This window comes from Rosa rugosa, chromosome 3 (genome assembly GCF_958449725.1).
Source record: "Rosa rugosa chromosome 3, drRosRugo1.1, whole genome shotgun sequence".
Taxonomy (NCBI): domain Eukaryota; kingdom Viridiplantae; phylum Streptophyta; class Magnoliopsida; order Rosales; family Rosaceae; genus Rosa; species Rosa rugosa.
In genome coordinates this window covers 37,056,890-37,075,184 of record NC_084822.1, presented here as the reverse complement: position 1 = coordinate 37,075,184, position 18,295 = coordinate 37,056,890, and the positions used below count along the sequence as shown (strand labels likewise).

Below are 18,295 nucleotides of genomic sequence, written 5' to 3'. Positions count from 1 at the left end.
ACTCTGGAATATCTGATTGACATGACTCTTCAGCAAGATACTCCACTAAGCGTCTTTCCTGTCTTGAATTATCTGGAAATCGATGGAGCAAGAAGGCTGAAAGAGATTTTTCATGGTGACCTGCCACTGGGATCGCTTCAGAAACTAGAAAGGCTAACTTTACGGGATTGCCAGTCATTGGAAGCAATTTTTGCCTTGGAAGGATCGGGACATCATGTCAAAGAGATCAACTTCCGTAGTTTGACAGACTTGGCACTTGAAGGTCTACCAAGCTTCACTGGAATGAGCAGAAGTACTTGTAAGGGGATGGAAAGGCAACTGGAAGGCAGCAGTCTCTATCCCAATAGTTTGACCGTTGAACATTCACTTTTCTCTGACCCCAAGGTATTTTTCCTTTTAGAAAAGTTGTACTTTGTCACATCTTTGGAAGTAAATTTCCATCTTTTACTTTTTCAAATTACTAATTACAATTTGACTATCTACTACTAAGGTTATGTCATAGTTTTTTTTTACCAAGGTTGGATGAAAGAAGAATTTGAATAAGCATATATAAAGGCTTAATTGAAGTCCAAAAAGAATAATATCGATATAAAAATGAATATGTGTCAATTTACCTTATTTTAAAGTTTCACACTTGCACAAGTCACCTGGAGAGTATGCTAAAAGCCTAAAATAAATGGTCACAAAATTCCCTACCCAGCCTCTCAATTGTTTATAGCAAAATAAACCAACCAGCTAGTATTTTATAGGACCCAAAAAAGGAATTCCCAAATATATATGTATTGTTGTTGCTGGATGTAAAACTATAAGAACAAATGGTTGGACAACGTAAGCGAGCAAGTAATTTTTGGGAGATAGTACTATATTAACAGATCTCAATGTATTCGCAGGTTGTCTTTCCCGTCTTGGAATACCTGACAATTAGCCGTCTGGGCAACTGGAAAGAGATATGGAATAGCCGACTTTCACCCAACTCCTTCTCTGAATTAAGAGAGCTCACTGTCGAGGATTGTGACAAACTATTGCATTTGGTACCAACACAAATGCAAAATAGATTGCAGAGATTGGAGAGCATAGGGGTATTCAACTGTTCTTCACTGGAAGAGATTTTTGAAGTCGGAAGATTGACCGTCAATGAAGGGAATGCCTCAATTTCTCAGTCATACAAAATACCTTCAAATATTTCCCAATCTGATCAAGAGATGCAAATAAATGATATCATGGATTTCAAACAATCTTGTCAAGGCTTTCAGAATTTAACTGAACTAGAAGTTAGATCTTGTGGCAGTTTGAGATACCTGCTCTCTCCTTCGATTGCCAGAGGTCTTGCCAAGCTCAAATATCTAACTATAAGATCTTGCGAGATGATCGAAGCAATAGTCGCAGCAGATGAGGGTGAAGAAACAGAGGATGAAAGCATGCTCCCTCAGCTATATTATTTGGCTCTTGTGGATCTACCCAATCTTGGAAGCTTTTCGCAAGGCAAATATACTTTTGATTGGCCACTAGTGGAATGGATCATAATTAACAAATGCAACAAAATGAACAACTTCTGTTCAGGATCCCTCAGCATCTCAAGGGAAGTGAGGATACGAGTCTCTGATTCTGGTGAGAATCTCAAGCAGGAGCTGAATGATAGCAAGAAAGAAAGCTGATCAGGTATGCAATTGCAATTCTACTGCTGTACAGTCCTATCATATGTGTTTTGACCGAGCATCAGGATAAATGTGTAATCTGTTTCAATGTGAATCAAATTTTGCAGATCTGGACGCAGTGCATTTCTGCTCGTGGAGAAGTTAATCTAGGAGTGGCTTGGTACAAGTCGGTTGGGATGTTCTTTATGTCTGCCGCATTTTCCGCTCGAGCTCACTTCAGCCTGGGGAGCGGTGGCGACAGACACTTGTTTAATCTAGTTGTGTGATGAGTAGAAAAGATAAGAAAAAAACGATTGTTCTTGTAGTTTGAATCCTTGTGTGTATTTCAGATTTTTTGTAGTCTTCTCGAAAAAAAGAAAAAAGAAAAAAAGAATTTGTGTTAGTTATCTGTGATTGATATTGAGAGTTTTGGCCCATTCTTGTGATCTTGTCTGTAATTTGGATTTCTTATCTTCTTGTGAATTTGGAAACAACAACAAGTAGTTGTGTTGTAATCTTTTCCTGCTTCTTTTGTTTTAGTGATTTGGATATTCATTGTGGTGGACATAGCCAAATTCGAGGTGAACTACATAATTATGTGTCTTCTTGTAGTTGTGTTTCATTTGTCTTTCCTTCTTCATTGCGTTTGTGAAATTTACAGGTTAGTTAAAAGTAAAGGGAAAATTTCGCAAACAGTACACCAAGTAAAGGCCACTAATAATTCTTATACATAAAGTTTCAAACAAAACATTTCGGTACACGAAATCTGAAACTCGACCCACTATCAGTACACAACGTCAATTTTTGACACCAAAATGTCCATTATGCCCTCAGTTCTTTTTTTTTTAATAATTTTTTTTTTATGTTATTTTTTTTTCCCTCATTTTTTCTGTTATTTTTTTCTATTATTTTTTTTCCTTCGTTTTTTCTGTTTTTTTTTTCCTTCATTTTTTTCTATTATTTTTTTTCCTTCATTTTTTCTGTTTTTTTTTCTATTATTTTTTTTCCTTCATTTTTTCTGTTATTTTTTTTTCTTCCTTCGTTTTTTTTTTCCTTCGTTTTTATCTCTTTCTTTCTTTTCACATGACTAAATATTGGCTGAGTTACAAATATAAGCTGTAGGACCATAAATCTCACCAATTAGAGGGCAAGGGCGGCGTTGGAAGCGAGGGAGTGAGCCCGGAAGAAGGAAGAAGAAAGAGATAAAAACGAAGGAAAAAAAATAACAGAAAAAATGAAGGAAAAAAAATAACAGAAAAAACGAAGGAAAAAAAAATAACAGAAAAAAAAAAAGAAGGAAAAAAAATAACAGAAAAAACGAAGGAAAAAAAATAACAGAAAAAAAAAAGAAAGAAAAAAAATAATAGAAAAAAATAACAGAAAAAAAAAATTATTAAAAAAAAAAAACTGAGGGCATAATGGACATTTTGGTGTCAAAAATTGACGTCGTGTACTGATAGTGGGTCAAGTTTCAGATTTCGTGTACCGAAATGTTTGGTTTGGAACTTTATGTATAAGAATTATTAGTGGCCTTTACTTGGTGTACTGTTTGCGAAATTTTCCCAAAAGTAAATGCACATATTCTTGTATGTCTAAATGACTAAATGTATTAAAGTCATGAAATAAAACACGACAGTAGTTAATATATACAAACGTATTTATGAGTATTGTACCACTGGAAGACGAGGATCTACTATTCATAGTGTCAATCCTATTGCATTCTCAAAACTTTTAAGTATATTTTGACAACTTCGTGGACATGATTGTGTTACGTCTTATAAAATTAATTATTGTAAGTGCACATACCAGTAAGACAATTTGGTGAAAATTTGGAGGGTACTATGGAAGTACTTAAGTAGCTCATGGAGGAATAATACTGGCAATATGAAACTGCTCAAACATTTGTTAACACAAAAATTGCATTTCATAAAAATCCTACTATATGAAGATTTAACTTTTTTTTTTTGATAAGTATGAAGATTTAACTTTTCTGTTTCTTTTCTTGTAGTAATATAAGGTAGGCTGCTATTTGTCGACACCACTCTCAAGTAGAAAATAGGCAAACTTGAGTAGAAAATCTTTACCCCCACACCAATCTTTCTGGTCACAGTTGCTGTGGACAAAATAGTCTTGTAGAAGATAATTGGTATCAACCTTGATATGAAAATAGTGCGTAACTAGGCATCAACCCCTGCACGATGTTGCGGGTATGATATATGTTTAACTACAACAATTAACCAAAATATAAAATCAAACTTAAAAACATGATACTTAAATTTAGCCTTTTAGAGATGCTCATTGACGCGATCATTTATCGAAAGAGTATGTGGACTCTTTCCGCATTCTTTCGGTTTTTTCCCAATTTTGACAATATTTTAGCCCAGCTACTAATTCACCCTGCCTTGTCAATACTGTTATCTTCAAGGTTCAATGAAATTCACCTTGCCCGTACAATTTCATTTTTAAATCTTTGACAGTAGACCATGTGGAGAAACTTCACTACTGTGACAGAGACCATGATAGCGGTCATCCACTTCTCCTGTCCATCATCCATTTCTGGTCGGGATTGTAGCCAATGAAGGATACAGAAGTAAGATACGTATGACCGAACTACTGAATATATAGAATAACAGAACTTAGCAATCCAGTTTTTAACTCTTATGATTTGCTAATTCAGGTGATACAATAACAGTGAAAATTTATGGATATGCCTCCACAGAAATCTTTTCAATATGCCAAATTGGAACCCTCTAAGAAGCCAGTTAAAAGGGAGCATATCAGCAATACATTCCACAAAACCAACCGAATCAGAGTCCGAAATCTAGAGATCGTTCGGCTCCAATTTTCAGGTTGGAGTAGGGAAAACAAATGGATCGCTTACCTTTGAGATCAGTTCTCAAGCAGACTCGAGCAATATTTGCAGTCCAAGAGTTGCCATAACAGATGCAAAGACAATGTCACCCTGCGCGAGCAAGCATAATTAGTACAGAATCTGGAGATATACAAAGAACCAAAACAGAGCTGACAAACAGTAATTCATTATGAACAATGTGGACACAACTTTGCATGACCAACACAATATGTTGATTGTTGCCAGCCAAATGTACTCATTCCTAGTTGCTCAAAACTAAAATATAGTCTTCGCTCAACCAATGCTATCTCTCTATTATCTCATCAACTGTTGTAAGAAAGAATCTAACTATTTTCAAAATCGTTCTAGTTAGCAAAATTGATAATGCCTTACCACTGGTTACAAAGAGCAGGAAATTTGCTACATTTTATATATCTCAATCTTAGCTAGCTGCTTCATTTCATCCCGAAATTTATTCAAAATAGGGCAGATTTAAAAACAATATAAACTTAAAGAAAAAAACATATGTGTTTTAATTGAGAAATTAGAACTCCTAAGATGTCCCATTTTATGAGAAACAATGACAGTAAGGGCCTTTTTCAATAACCACTTTTTTTTTTTTTGAAAGGTTCAATAACCACTTTGATACACTTAGGTTTGGTTTCTAGAGGCTTTATGTCAAATAATTATAAATACTGGTGAAAAAAGGGTCAAACCCCATGCCTACAAAGTAAAGCACTGTTATTCATTTGCGATGCTCAAATTTGTAATGGCACGATTATGTATGCAATAAAGCATAGATTGGCATAGTCATCCAATACAAAAATTCGGAGGTATCAAGAACCATCAACTAAGGTTATTATATATCACACCTTAAGCAGCAAAAACCTACTACTATCAAACACATAATTTCAGTTGATAACACTGATACAAAGTACCTCATTGAGGCGTTCAGCATCCCTCATCTTTTCCAACGTCCAATGATCAAGTAACACCCTATTTTCACGGTTTAAAGTATCACCTCCACTGTAAGTCCCTCAGCCTGGATTGTGGGGAATCCAATAAACCACAAAAAACCCTGTCAATTTTATTTTACGCAGGGACTCAATAATCCTATTCTCAATCTGATATCAGATCAGCCGATGCATATTAATAGAGTAGCGGCATACCTTTGTTTTTGCATGACTGAAAGATGCTTCAACACCAAATCACAGCATTGATATAAGAAATAATTACAACTACTGCAAATGAAATCTGCAATAAGAACCCTCAGAATCAATACAGGGATTTATTATATCAAACATGCATCACTGCAGCATTAATTTGAAAAACCTTTTAAGAGTTGAGCTAGAACCCAAAGGCCACAGTGAATAAAGACAACAAAACCCAGGAATCTCAATACCTAATTTCTAACTGTAACCAAAAACCAATTCACCAAATACCCATTTCCCATAATCAAAAGCAATGAATCAGAGATAGACAGAAGAATCATGGTATACACTTAGAAAAAGGAAAATCTTTTTTTTTTTTTTTTTTTATCTCACAACCCAAGAGATTTTCAATTAAAAGTTCAAGTTCCAGGCCAAAGAGAAAAGATGCACACAAAAATTCACAAAATACAAATGAGTAGCATTGTTTGTAAAAACAATCAGCAGGTTGTGAATGGAGAATGCTATTCAAATAGAACTCATGCAGCTAAAATTGAGACTCTAGAGCTGTTCAAATAGATTAATATACTTGAATTTTGGACCATGAAACAGCAACAGAGAAGTCATGTTTGGTAAGCAGTTATTTTAAGTATAAACATAAACAGAATAAGAGGAACTGGTCACAGGTTCAAGAAAATGCAAAAGGGTCATGGTTATTTGTTATTGGAGTTGTCATAGATTCGAAGTACCATTGCTAATCAAAGTACCTGAAACCAAGACCGCACCCAATAGCTTTGTGCAGAGCTCTGCTATTCATATATATATAGATACACACACACACACACACACATATGTATATATACCATAGTAGTTGCAACTGCGCACATGCAAAAGGGGGGAAAAATAGAAGAGAGGTTCTGTTCAAAAGTGAAATTAAAAGAGTGGAAGATAAACATAGTTGATAGTTATAGATAAGCAATCAAATTTCGTTTCTATCTATATCTTTAAGCTTTAGTAGTTAAAGCAAACACGTTCATACTATGTATTGAGCAAACCCTGTACACCATCAGAACTCTGAAGCATTCGCTGAGTTAACTAAACCTACTATTGCTTTAACATCTCCTATAATCTAAACAATAATGGGAAAACTATGTATTATGTATGTCAGAAATGAAAGAAAAACACAATCTGAAGAACAACAAGACTATAAGTTGATGAACCATCATATAATGGGACCATGTGGGATCTCCCATATATCAAACACATAAGCTTTGAGTCTAGCCACACACTGAAAAAATCAAATCCATTTTGAAAATAGGCTTTCCTATTACATCAGAAAGAATTTGTCCACCCCCCCCCCCCCCCACAATTCTGTTCACTCACATAAAGAGCTATCTTAGGCAATGAGTTCTGAAAACACATTCCTAATTTCCTATAATACGACCTAAAATCTAAACAATCTTAACTACTTTCGCATTCACTAACAGACCCCAAAAGCAATCAACCATTTCAATTTCCTTTTGTTTCGAAAATAAGTGGGGGTTCTAGGTAATATATGTCAAACAATACATCTCATTTTAATGATACTCCAGTACACTAAGCCGTGTTCAAGCTATTGCATTTCCAGGAGCAAACTATGGGAAAAGCAGCAGGGCAAATTACTATTCATAAGGAGTTAGAGGTTTAAAATAGGTAACTAGGCAACTCGCCCACTCGATGCTGCGGGGTTATGTTTTTTTTTCCTGAATTCATGTTTATAACCTAATGTGAGATGGTAATTCATTCATAATCTCTTTGAACCTCTCATCAGCCAATATATTCTTAAAATGTCAATGACTTTACATAGCTGAGATCAAATTCTAAAATGCTGTAAAATCAAATCCAAACGTAATACCCTCATATTCCGAATTATCTCATAACAACCATAGTCAGAAAAGGATACTTGAAGTTTCCCATTGATTTTGCAACACCTGCAACTACCGGAGCAACACCAGTGCGAATTCCTCCACCCATTCTAGCCTGCATGTAATTCAACGTCAAATGCAGAATGGCTAAAATAAGTCTGATAATATCTCAAAGGGGCTAAGGTTGGGAACAAAGAACAAGGGAACATAATTTGAGCTTACCATAATGAATACCATGTCTGACCCATATAGTGCTTCTTCTATGATTCTAGGCTTTCTTTGACAGCATTCACACCAACGTCTGGCATGGGTTTCTTCCAGCACCAAGACCCCTGGTAAGCTCTTGACCAATTTGTAAACGGTTCTCAGGAAAGACAGGCGAGATTCTCATGGCTTGAACATATTCCTTCCAATTGTTCATTAACTATACAATTTCCCTTCTCTCCAGTGATATATGAAGCAGAATGCTTTCCATTAGCAGTTCCATATTCCCCCAACAAATGACCTGTAATCACAACTAAACGTTAAACTATCAACAATATTATTTCATAAACTTCTACATTAAAGCAAAATAGGATGAAGAGAATTGAGAGGGCAGAGCATACCTGACGAAATACAGACTAAAGCTTTGGCTCTCCAATTATGCGCAAATACGACTCCACCTACATAGAAAAATCTTCATTGCCACACCAAAAAAAAAGGGCAAGCAAATGGTCTAGAAGACAGGGAAGAAGAAACTAAAGCATCAATTTTGTAAATATTCCAGTCTTTTAAGTTATAGAGATAGCAGCCAAAAGGGAGTGAACTAATTACAGAATTAAATCTCACAGCAAAATTTACAAAAATTTAGACATATCCAACCCATATTCATCATAATCAATAAACATGGCCGCAGTAGATATCCAACATATACACACATCAACTGATTCAATTCAATATTGAATTTCGAAGAACCACCACAACCAAACAACTTGACTAATCATCAAGAAATTGAAAAAAGAAAATCAAAATTCAACCAATTAGGAAAATCAAGATTCAATTTTGGAGAACCCCACTATCAATTACCAAGAAATTTAATTAGTCGTCGCCGGAGCTGGAAGATGCGCAACCCAGAATCTCCATCTTCTCTCTCTCTCTCTCTCTCTCTACCAAACAGCGAGAAGATCCACTCTGCAAGCCACGCAACCAAGCCATGCAGGGTTAGCTAGGGGCAAAACAGTTGAAGAGACTAGAAATAAGGGGTAAAATCGTCCAACACTTAGGCCTTATACTGTCATATTGGTGGGTAGGCCTGGCAATTCAGCCCATGACCCGTTAACCGCCCATTAACCGCCCGCTAAAAACCCATTTATTTCCGCCCGATAACTTAACGTGTTAATGGGCTGCCAACCCGTTAGTTAACGGGCGGAAACGGTCTGCCCGACGGAACCCATCGAGCCCGGTTAGAAGAGGAAAAAAAAAAAAAAAAATTCTTTTGAGAATTGTAGCCCAATTATGTATTAACTTTTGATAGTTCGATTTAATGAAAATCAACAATGAAAAAGAGTTTTAATGGGTTGGAAGAGGGTTTAAAAAAAAATTAAAAATAAAAACATTTTTTATTATTATTTTTGAGAAGGGTTTTAATAGATAATGGGTGTGAAAAAGAGTTAAAAAAAAGGATAATGCTCATACACTCCAGATCCCTGAAAATACTTCTCATACACCCCAGTGTCTTATTTTTATTCCTCTTTACACAACTTTTCCTCATTTCCTTTCCTACCAACCCATCTTATCAAAACCTCTACCAGCAATACCCTCTCCTGGTTATTTTTGTCACTTTGGTCGTGTCTCAATCAGTCTGTTTTTACTTAAATTTGTTGAAACGTGGTGGGCCCATAAGAAATATATTTGTTTAAATATATATACAGATGTTGCAATCATCCTCTATTTCAAAGGTAAACCCATAAGAAATATATTTGTTTAAATATATATACAGATGTTGCAATCATCCTCTATTTCAAAGGTAAACAGTGCACTTTACTATTCAGAATTTCTATCGTTGACAGACTTGAGTTGAATGCTATCTGCAAAAACACTAGCAAAGAATTGTGTTTGGCTCCAATTTTGCTGCAGCTGGTCAACAGTCTCTTTTCTTGCGCGGGCGTGCCAGCACCGTTCGGGTGCGGTTGTCGGGGGTGTCCCTTGACCTGACTTCTGTTGAGCGATTGTGGACGAGGAGAGCACCAACCTCGTCGTGGGATTCTTTGTGCCTCGTGGCGAGGACTTTTGCTGAGCTTCTTGAAAATCACCAAATCGATACTCGATGTTGTAGATCGAGCAGAGCGAGAACCACCGGGAAGTGAGGAGAACTTGCTAAAGCGTGACTTTAGCTTGGCTGGGTTGCTAGGGCGTTACCCTTGCTTGGCTGGTTCTGTAACCGTTGTGGTCGCGGCACTACCGTCGGCTCCCGAGGAGACTAGGACCGAAGCACGTTGACAGAGGGTTTGGTGGCACTGAAAGTCGGCTTCTGAGAAGACTAGGACTAGGAGTGAGATCACCGCTAAGAGAAAGAGAATGAGAGGGAGAGGAGTTGCTCTTAGAGAGGTTTGCTCTAGAGAGAACTTAGATCATCTTAGAGATGTTGTTGTTGAATGTGAATGTGTCTTTTAGAATGAGAAGAGAAGGTGTTTATATAGGGAAGAAAAAGAAGAGTGAAATGATGAGTGGAAGAAAAATAATGAAAGTGGAGTATGAAAGTGATTTGTAAAATATGGAAAAGATAGAGAAATGATGAAATGAAAGCAAGGCATGAAGGTGCAAAAACATGGAAGTGATGATGATCTATTAAAGAGATTATCTAAGAAAAATATATCCAAGGAAAAAGAGAAAAGCATCTAGCTTTCTTCATGTGGGTAGGAAACATGAACATGTGAATATTGAGCTGGTTTTAGGTCAGTTTCTGCCCCTTTATTCCTTCAATTATTTCTCCAACAAGACTTCATTATATGCCTTCGACTTCTTCATATGAAATGTTCCACTATGAGTGTAGATCATCCTGACAAATTTTCAGATTTTTATTGCATGTGGTTGGGCCGAAAATGCTGCTGGACCTCTTACAGGTCCAGTTTTCCAGTTTTGCTTCTGTAGAAAATTGGGCTGATTGTTTGAAGGCCTTCCACTCAAAAAAAGCTCTGGCACTCTTCATAAGAAATGATCCTTGGGCTGTCTAGAATGGATCTGCAGAGTTTCAGCTCATTTCAAGTTCATTTGGTCAGTCTGCCGCCCCTCCTTCCTTGTTTAGCTCGGTTTCTCCTAGCCGAAGTAGGAAAATGTGCTAAAGTTGACTTGTCATACTTCCATAGTAGGCTTTATTTAGCCTCTAAATATATATTTCGAACTTGTCGACAATATATAGCTTGAGCCACTGACATTGGCTCAATTTCTCCAACACATGCCTTGTCAGGCCAAAATGTTCATTTTGGGTCCAAACAAATTGAATCAGGAAAGAGAAAAATTGAGAAAATTGAAAGACTATAGAGAACGTCTTCCTAGGGAAACTCCCAATTATTGGGATATCCTCTATAGACTTCAAACAAGAATTTATAAACTAGAACAAGATATTGATAATCTTTTATATGTTCTAGAAGAGGAGCAAAAACCTCTTGATTATTTGAGCATTGGTTAGATCCGCAGTTCACTGGTATCAAAGCTTGAAAACGGAGCTCAGCATGAGAACCCCCCATGGGGACAATGTTTGATTTGATAATAGAGAGACTGAATTCTCTATTAACTTCATCTGATGAAAAATATCAGAACCTGCAGAAATAAATATCTAGATATCAAAAACATCTAGAAAAAATTCCTTTGATAATCCACCAATTAGAAAAATTGGAAAACAAACTGGATTATATCAAAGAACTTTCAAGCCAGTCTGTTGGGAACCCTTGAAGCATCTTTGTGCAACCAGGTGGCGTATTTCAACTGCTTCCCCAACTTCTCAACCAGCTTGAAAGATGCAGCCCACTGTCTCCGACTGAGAGTCAAGACAGATGGCATATCTATGAAAAAGGATATGCAAGAATTGGCAATAGTATACAGAATATACTACAAACTGATGAGTACTACAGTAGAGCCAAAGACAAGGATAACAAATATCCCTGGTCTTACTACTGGATTCCTCACCAGTCAGAAGAACCATTCACAACAGATTCACAAGGTTACTTGGAAGGAAGTAACTTTTCCTATTGAATGGAAGTTATCTGATCCGAAGCTACCAGCAGAGAGTGCAAAAGCTAAAATTTATGAAAGTAGAAAGACTGGAGAAATCAGTCTAAATTTTGACAATCACAGAAAAAGTGATGTTGGTCCTGAGAACCTCAGGATAAACAACAATCTTCTCAGAAGAAGCTACAGCACTAGAGAAGCTAGTGTCAGTGGTACAAAAAGCTCTGAAGAACCATCAGAGTCCATATCCATCAATGAAAAAGAATTGGAAGCTGATCTAAGCAGACCAACTAATATTCTTAAAGCACAAAAGCTCTATGATCTCTATGAAGAAGCAGAGTCCTGCGAAAATCCTGAACGATTAGAAAAACTAATCGGAGAAATGAAAAAAATTCAAACCAGGAAAGGAAAGAAAACTCCTTCCCTATCAGGATATTGAAATGGAAGAAGGAGATAGCTCCAGTTCCAAAACAGTTATCATTAGAGAAAAGGGAAAGATCAAACTCCCTGTTCAGAAGGCCCCTACGGGCAGAAATGGAGAAAGAAATTCTCAAAGATTTGTCCCAGAGGACAAGATTCCCAGAGTACCAATTTCCAACTATGGTATCTGGCTAGATCTAGACAAAGCTCTAGACAAGAGGAAAACTCTTGACCAATGGGTAGACAGCCTGATGATGGCATCCGCTCTAACCCTTGGAAAATTTGAAGCTCCTGATCTTCAGATGTACTTTGAAACTACTCTTACTGGAGTAGCAAAGAAGTATTACTTCTCCTTCAAAGAAACCGCCAGAGGAAAAGAATGGCTGGAAGAGATCAGAACTTCAAAATCTCCGTATGATTTTGCAGCACCACTGTACGATCAGTTCTGTGGAGATCTTTCAAATTTCAGTGAGAAGGCTAAAGAAACGGCCAAATCAAATATCTATGCACTAAAGATTTGTGACATGAGATATTTTGAAGAATACTTGAATGAATTTCAAGAATATTACTGTACAATTGGTGAACTAGAGAACACTGATCTAGTCAACCTGTTGCACAGGAAACTCCCTGAACCATGGAGAACAGCTGTGAGAGAAAACATAGCTGAAAAACCAATTGAAAGATTTTCAGTTGGAGGAATTGCCGACAGAATCCGGCAACTACTGAAAGAACAATGCAAAGCCAATCTTAGAGCAAAGATGGCCAAGAAACAACTCAAAGGAGTTGAAAATTTCTGCTACGGAATATTGGATGTACCCACAAACTGGGGATGTCATGAATCCAAGTTCCACAGAAAAAGAAAAGAAAAATATTACCCCAAAAGATTCAACAAAGGTAATAAGAAAAGAGATTGGAAATTCAAGAAAAGTTTCAATTACAAGAAACAACAGGAGGAAAATCCTAAAAAGAAATTCTTCAAGAAAAAGAAGAATACTCATCAGCATAAACAACAACCCAGCAAGAAAGCTTGCAGATGTTGGTTATGTAAAGCTGAGGGGCACTATGCCAATGAATGCCCGGAAAAGGAAAAAAGATCTACTAAAGCTCTCTTTGACGAGTATGAGCCTATAGTAGAAACAGCTAACATGAAAGGCTACGAAATAGCCTATTCAGATGATGAAGAAGATGACAGGTCAGTATACTCTGCCTGGTCTGATGAAGACGAATCATCTGAGTCTGAGACAGATTCTGAAGTAGAGTACTTCGAATCCAGACAAATGAATGTTCTAAGAATCAAGAACTGGGAAGAAAGTAAGACAGAATCATTAATGTCTTCTTATCAGGTGAACCCTGGTACATTCGTTTGTGACTACTGCTTATGTCACGAAAAGAATGGTCTCCCTATGTTTTGTGAAGAGTCAAAAAAGACTTATCACAAAGAATGCTTCATAGCTGAAGCAAGAAGAAAAACCAAGAATGGTCTTGTCAGCCAATTGGTTGAACAAGAATATGAAGAGTATTTCGCTGAGAAAAAGGCGAAAGAAGTTGAATCTCTGTTCCCGGAAACCATGGAACCATCTTCCTCAAAAATAGAAGAAGAAAAAGTAATCGATGAAGAAAAAATCGATGAAGATATTGAACTGGTTGAAATACCAGAAAAGATAGAACTGGTGAAACCACCAGAAACTGTTCATCTCTTAGAAAGAGCTATGGAAGATACTGAAACATGGGATCTACTTGGCCAACCTTCTGGCAAGTTTGACTATAAGGTCAGATATGACCCTCCGTCATGGTTCAGTAATCCAGACAGCAGAGAGATAATTCCTACAAACTGGGATGAAGATGTATCTCCCACTCAGGAAAAGGTTCCAGAAGAATGTAAACCATTCATTCCAAAGGAACAAGCTCAAGAAAATGAGCTTCAACCATCGAAGGTCGTCTCTACTAGTAGATACAGCAACTACATAGAGATTGGACTCAAATTCCTTGATCATAAAAAATATCATCTACATGCCTTTGTAGATAATGGATCAGGATTTACTGTTGCAAAGATAGAGATTTGCAATTCCAGAAGAACTCTGGAAAGAAGATAAGAAAAGATATGCTACTGGTGTAACTTTTGATGGAAGCCATCTCACCATGAATAAAGTAGCAAAAAATGTTCATATCACCATTGGTGGAGGAACATTTATCATCCACAATGTCTGGCAATCTGAAGGCCAAGACTCAGATTTCTTGTTGGGAAATGATTTTATTCTCCAACAGCGATTTATTCAGGATGAAGAAACGATAGGCTTCAGAAAAGGAGAACGGGTGTTCTGGGCAGATCGGCTTACTCAGGCCAAAAGTGTGGTAGGACCAAACTTCACTACCCAATATCAGAGATCGCAACAGAATAGTGGTGATCTTACTACCTACAAACCCAAATTCGAACCCATACTCCAAATCAAACAACAAGAAGAATTGCTTGTTGAAGAATCTTCTGAAGAAGAAGAAGAAGAAACTAGTGAAGAAGAAGAAGCTAGTTTCATCCATGAGCATAATCTCAAGCATTTTCAGAATAAGCTTGAGTCTCAGAAAATTCCTACTCTTGAGAAAATCAAGAAACTACTTGAAGAGAACATCGACACAGATCCTCAAAAGTTTTGAGAAAAAGACCCAGTGGTCTGTGAATTGAGACTGCACGACATGAATGCTATTTGTCATGTCAAAGCCATTCCTCAGTACAAAGAGGAAGATAAAAAAGAATTCAGAAAAGATATTGAAGATCTCCTGAACAAGAGATTAATTCAACCTTCCACTAGCCCTCATCATGCTCCAGCATTCTACGTGAGAAATCATGCGGAAACCCTTAGAGGAAAAGCTAGAATGGTTATTGACTACAGAGATGTCAATAAGAAGACTGTCAAAAACGGCTATCAAATTGCTCAAGTAAGAGTATTGATCAATCAACTCAGAGGAGCCAAGGTCTTTTCAAAATTCGATGCAAAGTCAGGTTTTTGGCAAGTCAAGATGCATCCTGAGAGTGTACCTCTCACTGCATTTGGAACACCACAAGGTCATTACGAATGGCTGGTAATGCCCTTTGGTCTCAAGCAAGCTCCCTCAATCTTCCAAAGAAAGATAGACAACATCTTCAAGCATGTCGCGGAGTTCTGCGTCGTCTACATAGATGACATCCTTGTCTTCTCCAAAAACAGAGAAGAACACATGAAACACCTCTATGAGGTTGTAAAGCTGATAGTTCAGCATGGAATTATCCTAGGAGAAAAGAAAGTCTTCTTTATCCTCGATGAAGTCGATTTCCTAGGAATAAACATCAAGAATGGAGTAATAAAACTCCAACCTCATATCCTTGAGAAGATCTGGAAATTTCCAGATAGAATTCCAGATGCTAAGAGTCTAGAAAGATTCCTTGGTGTCATAAACTATGGGAGAGATTTCATCCCTAAAATCTCGGGATTAACAGCAATGTTATCTCCAAAAACAAGTTCCAAAAGAAAATGGAACTTCACAGAAGATGATGAAAAAACTGTGAAGCAGATAAAAAATCTCTCCAAAAACCTCCCTCCTCTTCAACAACTAGAAGAGAATGATGAAATTATCCTCCAGACAGATGCGAGTGATAATTACTGGTCCGGTGTGGTTCTAGCGAAAGCGCCTGGAACTAACATTGAAAAGATCTGTAAATTTTGTAGTGGCAAGTTCAGCCCTGCAGAACTGAATTATCCCACAGGGGAAAAGGAAATTTTGGCTGTTAAGAAAACTATTTTAAATTCTCCAGCTTTTCTTGGAAAACCCTTTACTGTTCGCACCGATTGTGCCAGAGTAAAGAACTTCAAAAATTTCAAACTTGATAAAGCTGCTGATAGAGGAAGATTAGCAAACTGGCAATTATTTCTTAACCAATACGATTATATTGTTGAATTAATTGCAGGAAACAAGAACTATCTTCCAGACGCCTTAACAAGAGAATTAGCCATGTTCAACAGAAGAGATGATGACGATGAAGGTCGCAATCCCAGAAGCAGAAGAGCTAGGAAAGAACACGAAGACACTGAGGATCCCAAAGAAAAAATCCTCAAAAGATTCTTGCTAAGTCCAAAAGGACTAGCCACAACTGATCAATCCCAGGGTAAAGGATTGGCTAGCCCGTCTCAAACGGCAGATGGTAAAGGCTCATCAAGACCGTTGACAGCTGTTGCTTTGCCAAAAAGCAAACCTACTCCAACTGGAGTAATAAATGTTTTCAATTATGAACTTCGAACTTTCGATACTCCTGTGTTCAGAACTGGCAGGAGACTTGCTTACCACCAGAAGGCAATTTTGGATAACCTTTTATTTGCCTTTCAGGAAAGAAGCAGTGGTCTAATGTTTCCAGCTCTCTTTGTCTTAGCTGAGGAACTCTATGAAAATGGCAGGCCATAGTTCGAAGAACTACAGCAGAGTGCTGTCAAGAAAGAAAAAATTAACTTCCTTGAAAATCCAGAAAGTGCTAGGGTCCCTATCATAGCACTCAATGAATCAGATTGGCATGAATTCCACAATCTGATAGGAAGGCACAATTCAGAAGACCTAGTTCCTCCAACCCTCTTCATTGTCTCAGGATCATATGTTGGAAGATACTTGGTAAATGTTCAGAGTGAACATCCCCAAGAACACAAGCTTTGGCTTGTTGAAAATGGTTTTGTCCATAACCTGTGGAGCAAAACAAATGATGATCTGAAAGGTTTGCCTCCCATCATTGTCAACACAGTCAAAAATATCAGAAAGAAAGACTGTACACTTCGACTGAAGTTCAGATCCACTCCTCCAGAATGGATCCAGAAGGCAAACGGTGAGGTTGAATATATTCCCCCATATCATTATGTGAGAATTATTCAAAGAAAATATCTTCAACCAGCCTGTGTAGCATACAATGGCCAACCAAACTCAAGCATCCCGTGGATGAAGGCCATGGCTTTAGACTACATCAAAAAAATCATCTCTGAAGATGTCCACAATACCTTCCTGGCAGCAGGAGAAAAGACAATCATCACTGCTTACGATCATCCTGACGTAGTCAGTAGTGACCTATTCCTATCTCTCACCAGAAAAGAGATAGACTCGGCAATGGCATGCACGCACTGGGTGGAAAAACTTGAAATTGACAACCACTACAAAATGTATGTTGATACAGACGTCGAGGACAATGCAACAACAACTCGCATGGCCCAGGCAGACAACAACTCCTTTGTCTTTGGCCACCATTCAGAAACAGATGAGAACATGTGAAGCAGCAGGTGAAGAATCAGCACCAAGATAGCAACTGTAGACCTTTAGACTTTTCTAAAAGGCTACTTTTGCTTTTCCCTTTTCAAAAGAAAAAGACAAGGAAAAGTAAAAAACACTTCACTTCTCACCTAACATGCTTTTGCTTTTCCCGTACGACCTCCACCAGCAGGAGTACTCAGAAAAGCAGAAGATCACGGAGTTGTCCTGTACATTTTTGAGTTTTGAATTCTAGTTTGAGTTCCGCTCTCTATATAAGGAGCTTTAGTTTAAGTTGTAAGGAATTCGAAAACGGAAACATCCATCCAATATTCGAAAATAGCCATATCAGTTCTAGATTCAAACACCTTGAGTAGAAGAGTCTTCTCTCAAATAGTTTAGCAGTGTGCTTCCCTTCCTGTCTAAAGTGTGAAGTAGTGTGCTTTCAGTACAAGTAAGTACTTGTTCTCATTCTTATGGATAGCTAAACAGCAAATTTACCTGAGAATGAGGCTCTGAATGTTTAACATGTATATATTTTGAATAAATAAATTCATGTGGTTACTCATCCACTTCTTCAACAAATGTCGTTGTCATTTTAATTATTTCCTTATTTATCATGTTCCTTCATGTTTCTTCATATGTCACTATCCAAAATGTCTGTATCTTATAGAAATCCAAAGTCAAGTTTGTACTATTTATCTGAAAAAACCAGTTTTAAAACCAAAAATTAGGACAAGCAACAGTGATTCCGCCTGTTAAAGTATCCGTTAGGCAAGAGGCCGTTAGGAGAAAAACTTAGGCATGTTGAAGGCTAGTCTTGTTTTTGTTTTTGTCGTTTAAAATAAAAAAAATTCTGGTCAAATAATATTGACAAAACTA

General features: G+C 37.3%; 1 protein-coding gene and 1 long non-coding RNA gene across 11 annotated transcripts; one reads left to right on the top strand and one right to left on the bottom strand.

The window, feature by feature from the left end:
* The first annotated feature begins 9 nt into the window (after nucleotides 1–9).
* On the top strand, nucleotides 10–2,151 carry LOC133738359 (uncharacterized). The gene is made up of 3 exons (XM_062165889.1): nucleotides 10–384; nucleotides 891–1,659; nucleotides 1,763–2,151. The coding sequence occupies exons 1-2, from the start codon at nucleotides 22–24 to the stop codon at nucleotides 1,653–1,655; spliced, it is 1,128 nt and encodes a 375-aa protein (XP_062021873.1). The 5' UTR covers nucleotides 10–21; the 3' UTR covers nucleotides 1,656–1,659; nucleotides 1,763–2,151.
* On the bottom strand, nucleotides 1,524–8,746 carry LOC133738360 (uncharacterized). 10 transcript variants are annotated; one of them, XR_009860081.1, is made up of 9 exons: nucleotides 8,603–8,746; nucleotides 8,143–8,199; nucleotides 7,760–8,042; nucleotides 5,655–7,652; nucleotides 5,424–5,527; nucleotides 4,516–4,596; nucleotides 4,076–4,190; nucleotides 3,719–3,825; nucleotides 1,524–1,628 (listed from the first exon to the last, which is right to left on the bottom strand). It is a non-coding gene; the product is annotated as an uncharacterized LOC133738360 (long non-coding RNA). The 10 variants fall into 10 exon arrangements; XR_009860080.1 differs by lacking the exon at nucleotides 1,524–1,628 and having other exon boundaries at nucleotides 3,632–3,825; XR_009860084.1 differs by lacking the exons at nucleotides 1,524–1,628; nucleotides 3,719–3,825 and having other exon boundaries at nucleotides 3,832–4,190; nucleotides 5,424–5,563; nucleotides 5,655–5,739; nucleotides 6,673–7,652.
* Nucleotides 8,747–18,295: the final 9,549 nt, after the last annotated feature.